We start from the raw sequence: 12218 nt of genomic DNA on the forward strand, positions 1-12218 counted from the left end.
TTTATATCATGATATCATACAATGAAAGATATTAGATCGTAGATAGTATATAAAAGATGACTTTTAAATATTGTAGTTTCAAATTTGAAACAATTTAAAAAACTGTATGAATTTTCGCTAATTGTATATTCATTAAAAGAAAAACAGTTTGAAATATTAAGACAATACTTACAGGCCACATTTATTTCGTTCGTTGATTGTAATAAACATTAAAATAGATTCTTTGAAAACATTGACAATCTCAAACAAGTGTGAGCATTTAAAAATTAAATTTAAAATCTTTTTAAGACTGTTCATTTTTAAACATAACGCTCAACATAACACAGTCGCTGCAGTAGAAACACTGACTATCTTTAAGTTAAATAACATTAAAACTATTCGGGTGTAAAGAAGATTTCTCTGAAGTCTATTGATCGAAAAATTATGTAATTAGGTAGGTATAAAAAAATGACAAACCTCTCAACCCGAAGCAAAACTAATCCGCGAGATGAACATTAGTTATTACTTCTGGGATTATACATTTTGCAGTGATAAAACCCGAACTGACATAAATCATCAAAAACGAAAACAATTAAATCATCTGAAAACTTGTATAACAAATTCAATTTCATCCCGGTAAGTCCTTAAATATGTCTTTTTCAATAAACGTAGGTACGTAAGAATAACGGAAAATTATTATTATTTATTAAACAGTTTGAACTTAAAAAATATGACGATGTTTTTTCGCATTTCTAAAAATTTATATATTAATATAAGTCCCGATTAATTACACCTTTATGTCATAATATAATATTGTTACATCAGTACAACAATATGGTACACATCCTTTCCGTTTCATTATTCTAATAAACACCAAAATACCAAAACATCTATATATATATATTATATATTGAGCCTGCTTACTCAAGTTTTAAAATCAGAAAACTGTCTTTTTAAAATTGATGTCATTATTTTTCTTATAATGAACTGTGGGAGCAAGCGATCCGTAAAATATACAGGCATCTGTTGACATAAATGCGTCGTCTTAAAATTAAAATACGATCAAATCAAAATACCATGTCTATGAAATTAATACAAATAAGGTGTTTCAAAATTTCAAAATTATTTTTATTAAAGATTTATTCATTCGAAAATTAATATTGACCTATTCAACTATGTTGAAACGGTATTACCTATAAGTTATAATTCATAGACGGGTTAGTTGACTAACATAATATAACAAAGGTCTTAAACGGCAAAGATTATTATTTATTTATTTCATGTAATAGTAGATAATTAGAAAATATTCAACAGTCTAGTAAAATGCATATACCTACAACAAAATTAAATCAAAACGAATAATGTTGCACGGCCGTATTATAAGAAATAAAAGAATTTTACCGACGATTTAAAAATAATGTAGCTAATAATTATTGAATTTGATTCAAAACCACATAACATTATTATAAGCTCAAATAACCAATATATAATATGTTATATGTATATTGGGTATATACTATTTTTTTTTTATAAGTATGTACGCGTATAAATTTATGATAAAAATGATCTTTATAACGTTTGTGAAAGTTATTTTATGTTTTATTGTATTTCATGCGATAAACTTTTTCTGCAACTCTCCTAAATGATGCCAATCCATAACACTTATAATACAGCGGCTCGCGTGGTATCAGCTGTCTGCTTGTTTATACAAGTAGTTTGGTTTTAAAATATCATTGTGTTTTAGACTGTAGATTCTTCGTGTCGGTTCTCAGACAATTTTATGGACTAGAACAATTACCATTAGTAGCAATTGGGAATATTGAGCGAAATGTACACAATATCGTAAGACGATAACAGTAATAAATACTCGATTGCTCTATGCCTCTATGCGAAGATGAGTGTGGGTATATTTCACGGAACGATTCGTCGGTATTGTTCCGGACCTCTGAGTTCGAGGTGCGCGCCTGGGCCGCGTCGCCATCCGTCGTACGGAATCCGTTTTACTAAAGTCCACGCGCGGTCAACCGTAGCAAGACAACACGATGATGTCTGGGTTTTTTTTTATTCCAACACACTATACCTTCGCATATATTATAATACTCCTACTAGTCCTACTACGTACGTTATCATCATTATTATTACTATTGTAGGGTTCCCAAACAGGAGAGAAAAAATGCCCGTCGTCCGATATAAAACATTCAGCAGTGACTTGGCAAATGTATAGTATTAAAATCTTATCCGTTTTAGAGTACTTTAATAATATAGGTAATATTATTTATGAGATGTACTGGATTAACTATTAAGCAGTTAAGGCACTAGGACCTAGGCCTTACAAAGCAGAAACAGCTAAGACTTTCGAGTATCAATTATTATACTATAAAGCCTCAAAGAGACTTGTGTTACCTATACCTAAACGTTTCCCAATATTTCTTGAAAATTAAGGGAGATACGTGTGCTAAATAAAGGCTGAGAATGACTTAATCTAATCCTAGTTATTTGAATAACATTATTTAGTAAGAATATTCAGGTGTCAGAACATTAAATAGTAAATATCACCTCGTATAATGCCATTATGCCATTAAGCGCTATCTTCGTATTTTCCACGACTTAACCGACTTCACCCGATTATTACCAGAAATTTATTTATATAGCATCTATATAATATTAAAACACATTATAATGTTATCACAATACGTCATCCGCTCATCTGGAGATCGTTTTTGTTTTCTCTGGCGAATAATCGTTGCGCTCATTCGATGGGGAATTGACGAGTTGCAACCGTGCTGAGCTAGCTGTGTCTCTTTTCACACAATAAAAATGTATAATGTCGTTGGCAATATATTCGCGTATTGTGTGAATTGGTGGCATCGCGCGACAGCCCGAGGAGTTCAATCAACTTATACACGAAGCGTGGGCATTGTGTATTGCCGAGCATTCCGTTGCTCGCCGCCGGTCCATATTTCGTTTATATACTCATATACGTATATCATATTATATATATAACATATGTGAGTATATCATTTTAATACACAGTAACCGCCAGCCTGGCCATCATTGTGTCCGCAAATCAAATTTGTTCCACATATACACACGACTGAAGTCCCCGCCTCGCACAGAATTCGATGACATTGGCCGGCGCGTATTATATGCACGACTATATATATTATATTATCGCCACGGTCAATGAAAACTCGCGATGTCAATGAATCCTGTCTATTATACTCTACGCTGTACACCGGCTCATAATAATCTTGTATGTGTATAAATATAATATTATACGGCCCGAGCTAATACCTATCATCGTCAAAATGCACAAGCACACGCTCTAGCTATGTATAGATATATATTAATAATGTGTAGCACAAAAAGTACAAACAACTTCTCGTAAATATCAAAATAATAATTATTATAATACGATAATTATAATATGTGACAAATAGTAGTTATATATTATACTGCGATATACATACATATATTAATATGTATTATTATTATTATTATTATTATTATTATTATTATTATTATTATTGGAGTGTAGGTACCTAAATTTTGGGTGTTGACCGCGTTTCCTGCGGACGCCAGCAATCGAGGCGCCATGACTTCTGCTGCTTCTGACCATCATGTGCACGTCGTCCTGCTGTCGGTACGCAGGTTTCTTTTGCACACTACACCCGAGACCGAACATTGTTGCGATTATTATTTAGACGACGAAACCATGACTATATTCTAACGGAATTTTGTGTTATTTTATGTAGCCATCGGCGAACGATGGTGACGATCCTTTTGCAGCCATTCGTATCTGGTGCGAGTATTTTAAATTCACGTAATTATATGAGAAAGTCACTGGTTCGGAGTGGAAAAATATAAATGAAACACTACCGCGGCGAACAAGACGAGACGAACAACTGCAGTAAAAATATATAAGATAGTTATTCAACGATGACCGTAGTATACAATAATATTCTTATTATTTTTATATTAAAACTCGTAACTATAATATTAACACAAACAATTATAAACTAATCAAAATCAACGGTAGTTCACGATACACTGGGTAACTAAAAATGTATTTTAAATAAAAAAGTGCGGCTGTTTAGTTTTGGGGGTATACAGAGCAAAGGAAGAATAGAGAACGTGTAACGTCCACCACCACGACGACGCTCGTCGTGTTGAAGGAAAGGTTGTTGCACGTCTCTCAGCGCGATTGTCACTGGCCGCGCACGCCGCCGCCGTTTGTTTGAGAAAACCGTTCTTCCACGTACCTACCCATCACAGTACCAATACACTAGCGCTACGTCGCGCCATGTACCGTTTGTTGGAGTTTTTGTTTCTTTTTCTTCTTTTTTTTTTTTTAGGTAGCTCACGACAACAGTGCGTGTGTGTGTGTGTGTAATTACGCAGGTCTTTCAAAATCGCACTAGACTTACGTAGCCTTGTTTAATCATTGTCCTCCAGGTGAACGTTCGTTGAATCGTCTATATGGACTATTTAATATCATAATGCTCGGCTGTAATCTAGCGGCGTGTGGGCGAGAAACGATCAACCCCACTGGAGGCGAAATAGCAAAGATACTCGCGACTATATCCTATTATTGTATTAAATAAACTTGTGTATTCATGCGCAATAAACGTCGCGTGGAGTTCATTAACATTTGTAATTTAAATAGCAATTAGAAGTGAATAATTAACACAATAAGACTTTTAGGCAGAGGAATAACTCAGTACTTGCCAAAATTCCAAAGTAAAATAATTTTCCGGTGGATGAATGAGGGGTGTAAATGATAATAATATTATTATGGTTAGTGATGATCATTGCCTCCGCCCACAGTTTCCAATCGTCGCCGCCGCCGCTTAAATCTCTCGTGTTTCAAGATTTGGAACTTTCTCCCAAAAACTGGTATGACCGGTCAAACGAAATTATGTTTACAAAACGTATGTTAACATAAAAAACAACCCATCTTTCTCGAAATTTCTCGATTATACTCGAGTATATGCAATGTTTGATCTAAATGTTCTGCGCATTTTTCATTCTATTACCTAAATTTGTCCATCTGACTTACTGGCTAACAAAATTCAGCATAGGCCTGCGCGCATATATATCTATACGATATTTTCTATTGTGAAATATGAATACCGTGAACCGCCTGCAGCCACCGCGCGAGAATTACGTACGTAAGACGAATTAAGAACAATAATCACTAAAATTAAAAAATTAATCAGAGACCTCCCAAGTGGTGCAACAATCAATTATATTAACATACAATAATATGTACATTTTGATTTCAGAAATTCCTTCACCGCATTGAAATCTCTGTATAGCTCTCTAATTATTAAAGTATTTACTATCACTTTTATCATGTTATACGTTCATTTATATATATATAACATATTATTGTTTATTATAAATTCATATTATGTTATATTAATCGTTTATTTATGAAACTCGTACTTTATAGTGATCTAAAAACTTGTTTCCGAAGGATTTTTTAACGTAAAAGTTATAATAATAATGTGCATTGGTTATATACCCATAATAGTCTGAGTGGCACCAATTGCCAAACTCTATTTTTAGATGACCTTTTTTATGTGGCCGGGATACGAACATTTATGGTTTTCAATTCACACCAAAATGGCCAAAATGTATTATTATACTTACTGATAATATATTTATGAATTATGACAGACCCTACTGGTACCACGTGTACCAAATAAATTAAATCTTCGCCGCGCTGTAAGTACCTACTAGAAACAGTTTAAAGTAACGTTATAATATCACAAGACTTTAACCGATTTTCTATATCACATATTTAATAGGTACTTATACAATATATAATAGGTGCCTATATAATTATTACCCGCAGATGGGTCGTTGCACCGGCCAAATAGTCATTGTCATAGTTATAGGGCTCCACATCACTGTGTAGTATCCCATTCAAGTCTCATGCTCAGGAACATCGATGAATGGACTACAGACATACTACGCGAATAACGGCAGCGATCGCAAACATGGCAATTTGAATGAAAGACGAAGATTATATTATGCACGTGGAGACGTTATAACTTTAATACTTTCTTCTAGTGTGTGTTTAATGTTTATATATATATATATTATGTATAGATATTCATTATATATTTTATAGAATGGTATATGTGTGCATGTGTGTCTTTTTGTTTGTGAACAATGTATCAACGATCGCTGTATCGTGGGACATTGCGTGAGCGCCTATCCAGCAGCAATATATATATATATACATATAAATATATATACGCGAAAAGCAGCGTCGCCCAACAGCGGATGCGTTATATACCACAAAATCGTTAAACGTATATACATATTAATATTATCATACACGTATACATATAGTCAAACACGGTACGTTTATAGTCACGGTCCACCTGCTATATTATACCTATATACGTGTATGTATACTACTACTGCAGAGATCACATAACAAAATACGCTATTCGTCACCGCGCCACTATGGCTGTCGATAACATAACAGCATAATCGAAACTCGAAAGGGTTATATAAACTGATATTTATAAATACCTAAATAATATAAGCTCACGGTAGTTATTCTCGCTCAACGACCTTTCGAATGAACAATACTCGTAAACAGAAACAGTAATATAAAAAAAATTATATAAATATTTCACATGATATAAGCAATATGTCAATTGGCACGCCTTTTTATTAAAGTTAACTTTAACAAAAGGCCAAACGGGTTCCATAATATCTCTCTTTTTAAATAAACAGTTGAATTTCAGTTACTTAGAATTCTAAAGGAAAATAAATACGAGGTATTAAAAATATCGATATATAAAAAATTAATTAAGAGTAGGTATATAATATAATATCGCGTTTGAAGGACATTTTTATTTATAGGTATTTGAGATAAATTAAGATTCGATTTACCAGAAGTCAACCGTATGGGTAAATACTTTTGAATATAGCACTAATTTGAAAGAAACTCGCTATTCTTAATACTATTTCAATACACGCATATCGCGCTATAAAAAATTATGAATTCATTAATAGACCTTTACCACGACTGTCATTAGCAGCATCTATGAGGGGCTCAAAAGAATATTTATGCGGAAGTCTATCAGATTATAAAATAGTTATTACCTACCTACTATTAACGTGTATTAATCATATACAAATATGCATAAAAATAGATCTTCAAAAATTAGTTCTACTTATTTTTCATATTTACATCGAACCGTTATAGTGTCCTGTTGTGTGGCAAATTATTATAGTACACCGGAATTATGTATATGACAGTGGTCCACAAAACAAAAAAAACATAAAATCCCGGTCGGATAACATGGCAATAAAATAATGCACGGTTTTACGTTTTTTTTTCACCTTAGACATAATTAACATTTGAATATAGGCGCATATTTGACTGGAACAACTAAAGTCTCCTAGCCGAAGTCGTGTGTTTATTGTGTTATTATAGTTATTATAGGTGCCCGGTAGGTACTTATTACATTGGCGGACGACGCCATATCCGTTTTATCTAGAGCAAACTGACTGTTCCATTCATATATTTCAGTCAACGATTTTCGGAAATGAGTTAAAAGTTAATATAAAGTTAATATAAATCATGTGCCATTGTGCCAAGTTACTTTTAATAATGTTGCTATTTTATAAATTCAATTTAGTTATCGTTAAACAGTTCCAGAACCATCACAAACTTTGTTTTTAGATTTGAGGAATAATTATTGCAACAATTTGTTAATCAGTATCTTCCCATACAGTTTTTATTATTTTGGTTTTTTGTTTTTCTATTAATCCTTCTACGATTTACAGTAATTCCCACGGTTTTAATGAAGGACAAACAATGCATAAAAACTTATAATAAGAAAAACTTCAACGGTAAACGCTTTTGAAAACTTATGCAAATAATGTGTCAACATTAAATATTATTTAATTATTATGTGGTTCATGAACGGTCTCATAAAAAAATATTATTACCTAGCAGTTTTGCAGAACTTCAACAAGATTTTAACGCGTTAGTGGTGTAGATGAATGATTATTTAAATATGTTAATAGGATTTTAAATTTATTTTTATTTGATTATAGTAAAATCGTGTGATTTGATAAACAAGAATAATATGTCATTCCACGTAATATATCATTTAATTATACATGTAAACCCACATGTTACATCACCATCAGTAGTTCTTATGACTTATTATAGGTATAGGTACCTATGTACGGATATACGCGATGACAAACAAACGTACCACATAGAATTCAAATAGGTTGACAAAAATGAAAGCGTTTAAGTAAAACAAATTATGTACGCTTTTATAATAACTAATAAATAGTACAAGGACCAAAAGTATGCAGAAATTGTATTACACTCTAAATCAAAAATTGTGTAATTGCATCTTTTAATAAATCACAATGTACAAAGTACTAATAAGTAGCTGAGGTAAAAAAAAATACAAATCCAATTTGAAATTTATATACGTTTGTGCTATTATAACATGTTAATTATATTACCTACTTGATTATTGAAAAAATCGATCTATCATATACGAATTAAATATATTAAACAAGGTAGTTAAAATAGTTTTAAATTATACTATGAATAATTAATTAATAAATTAATTTTACAATTAAAATCAGATTATTAATTTGACAAGCAAAGTGCGTATAGGTAATCAAATAAAATTGTTTTTGGAAACAAATGTCATATTGTGTAAATTAATGTTGTTGGTTTATAAGTTTCGTTACGGATGTATATAATAGCGTTAATCGTTGAAGCAAATAATCATTGAAACAAAAAACAGTGATGTTGTTTTTTATTATTAAATAAAATACCTATATAGTATTTTACGCAGTAATATAATTTAAGTTACGCGCGATGTTACAGTAACATAATTAATCGTGTATTCGTGCCAATATATAATTATTGTCAGTTGCATAACGATTTGTCATATAACAAGCCAACAAGGTGTCCTTATTGTCATTATTCATTACTCACTGGAGTACACTTGAGTTCTTCAACCAATAAGTATTTTAGTTTAAATATATTATGACACTAATTCTAGATTTATTACTATACGTGTGGTTTACACTCATGCATAAAAGTGAAGTGTGATTGCTAATTGATTTTTATCAACTTAAAAGGAGAACAGATTATAAAAAAAAGGTATTTCACTTTTATGTGTTACTTACCTCTTGTGATTTTTTAAATAAGACACATTTCATAATATTTATATGATAATTTCCAATTTTTACAGTATTCAAGTACCTATAATATTTATATCAGATATACTTATCATAAACGAAAAAGTTCGAGATTAGAAACAAATTCTTAGTTTTTTAAAAATAATTTCAAGCTTGTAATTTATAGTTTCTTTATTATATATAAATAAAGTGTAAATAGTATTGTTTAGTACGTTGCATATTGTACTTCGTTATGCTGTTTGTAAATTTTTTTATGTTGTAGCAAAACAATGTAAATTAACTATGATTTTACATATTTTTGAAAATACTGAAGATGGTATATTATAATTTATATATATATATATATTATTATTATTAAATCAGGTATGATTTTTATACGATTAATATAAAAATAACTGCACTTTTTTCTTAAATCGTGTCATATAAATTACTATTGGACATAAATAGTACTTGATAGGTTAGGTTATAGGTATACATAGAGTACTTGATATCTTTGTGGATTTTACTTAATTTATAGAAAATAGAATTGTACATTTGTATCCTACATGTAACATAATATTACAATGGCTTCGCAACTACCAGTGTGGGAAGTGTGTATCGTAATTTGGCCCCAGCCCATTCAATTTTACACCCCTATAAAGATCCACCAAAAATAATTATCATAGTTAAAAGAAAATAAATTTCAAATACAAAATTCTTACAAAATAATATTTCTTTGAAAAAAAATTTAACACCTTCAGTAATTTTACAAATATAGATAAGAATTAAGCATAACATTGCATAAAGAATGTAGGTATATTATTTTATATATTATATATACATTACACAATATACAATATACCATATGAGGTCAAAATTAATTATATGTTTTGAAACCAATGAAGTGGTAAAATAAATATGGCTATGCCTATTTATAATTATTCCGTTAATCGTTATTATTTAAGTTAGGTATTACAATATTTGTTAACAACTGAAAATATAGAAAAAAAAGCAAAATCAATTTATTGTTGCTACTTCTTGTCTGTGTATAACTATCGATTGATGTGACGATGTGACGCGAATGTCACAATTCAGAAGATTATTTAACACTTATTGGGACTACCAGTAACCAGTATACGAGTAGATCATATCATTTTAACTTTTAAGTACCAGACATTTAATACAAACTTCAAAATATACAATATATAAAATTGATTCCACTATGTTGCGTGTTAAATAGTCCGTTAAAAACAGTTCTGGGGGTATAATAATTATTATTTGAACAAAAATTATCCGTTTACAAAACAAAACGGTTAAATTAAATTTCTTGTGCGTAAAGTGTTACGGAATCAAAGAAAAAAAATGAGAGTATTTGACAATATTAAGAGATTTGTCACGACGTTTACCAGCCATATACCACTAAGGTATAAAATAATATTACATGTTATATTGTGACTAAACGAGTAGGTAGGGGGTAAATATTAAATATTTAGCCAAGTCTTGTGTAAAACGATTAACCGCATCGACACAAAGCCGTCCGGTCGTTTATAACAATTATTACAACTTTCTAACTATAACAATTGTAGTACGCCCGCCGAATATTGTATTGTATGCACTCACCGTAATATTATTATTTATTATATACCTGGTGCTTGATGGTAAAATCTCATATCAAAACACGGTGGAAATGCTGCAGACCAAAGATCGTTACGATTTTTTGCGGGATTAGAAAAAATATAACCGGTACATTTAGTAATAAATATTAATAACAATATATAGACGTCACGTCTTATTGGTTTCAGTTGATGGTGGGGGGGGGGGTGTAGGGGGTATCATCACATTGTCTGTTCAGCGTTCACGACAATCGATTGTATAGCAAGTGTCCACTAAAACACCTACCTATATTATTACCGATAACAACATGCACATCATATTATTTGCAGCAGTGCAGGCCATTTACCTGTTGCTGATTTTCTGTTATAAAACTGCGGTCGTGTATTATGAATTTCAATCATGTTAACGTAGCTTCACTTCCTACAGATTATTGTACACAGTTATGTAGGTACCGGTAATCTCACCATTTTACCAATAACTTATACCGCATTTACATCGTGTATTACGTATTATTATCATCTTCATAATCATCGTTACCTATTCACTATAATATTATGACGGCATCCGACTGCTACCCAGTGAGTTGTTCGAACAAATGAGAATCCACGCACGTAATATTTATATTATTATTATAATAATATTATTCTTATACACCAATATGATAATTAGGAAGAATTTTTCACGCGAGCGTCTAAAAGTAAAAGTATACAAAATAACATGTAGGTTAGGTTTTATATTAATATTATAAAACCCAACGGTGTGTATTTTCTTTTGAGATATAATAAATTGGCGGAACTCAACGGAAGCTTCTCATTTCGTGTGAACCTTGGTGCAACATGCCATTAACACATAAGTTAATAATATGTAGTATTGTAGATACTGTGCAGGATTGTAGGTGTTGTTTGTGGATTCTCGAGTTCCTTCAAAGATTAATTATTAATACACGTGGACGTTGTATATAAAATATTTTAATATAATAAAATAAACATAATATAGTAGTGACGAGTTACTCTCCTTTGAAAATGCTGCGTTGTGTAACGATATTTTTTAATAGGTAACATGCATAGTGCACATGTAAAAGGTTCCGATTAAATAACCACTGTTGAATAATATACTGGCACTTGAAAATTGACAATAATGATCCTTAGAATAATTATATGCTCTCGGACATAAATGATTTTCTCGGAATGTGATTATACGATTTGTGTGGGGGGGTTATTACGCGTGGCCGTGGTTAAAGACGAAATAAATGGATATCCGAAAGTGAAGAACAGTGGTGGAAGTATCATCTTTTACTCAAACGTGTTCGTAGAAATTATCTCCGAGTGTAAATCGATTACATAAAAATCGAAAAATAAAAATCAATTATGCGTATCGGGAAGGAAGTTGCAACTACGACGTAGCAATAGGATAAGACGAAAATATTATCACGACAACGACAG

At 31.2% G+C, this 12218-nt stretch overlaps 1 protein-coding gene across 5 annotated transcripts in view; it reads right to left on the reverse strand.

Moving 5' to 3' along the window:
• The window catches only part of f (espin protein forked), a 73369-nt gene that overhangs the window by 24939 nt on the left and 36212 nt on the right, over nucleotides 1-12218 (reverse strand). The window contains exon 1 of one of the 5 annotated variants that reach the window (XM_089225617.1): nucleotides 3522-4191. The exons of the other annotated variants lie outside the window; for them this stretch is intronic. Within the exon in view, the coding sequence (XP_089081743.1) occupies nucleotides 3522-3664 (143 nt within the window). The 5' untranslated portion in view covers nucleotides 3665-4191. Of the gene's footprint in view, nucleotides 1-3521; nucleotides 4192-12218 lie in introns of those variants that run through there. 5 annotated transcript variants of the gene reach the window in all.

This window comes from Diuraphis noxia, unplaced genomic scaffold, assembly GCF_037042655.1.
Source record: "Diuraphis noxia isolate RWA-SAM2 unplaced genomic scaffold, SU_Dnox_SAM2 contig0004, whole genome shotgun sequence".
Lineage (NCBI taxonomy): Eukaryota > Metazoa > Arthropoda > Insecta > Hemiptera > Aphididae > Diuraphis > Diuraphis noxia.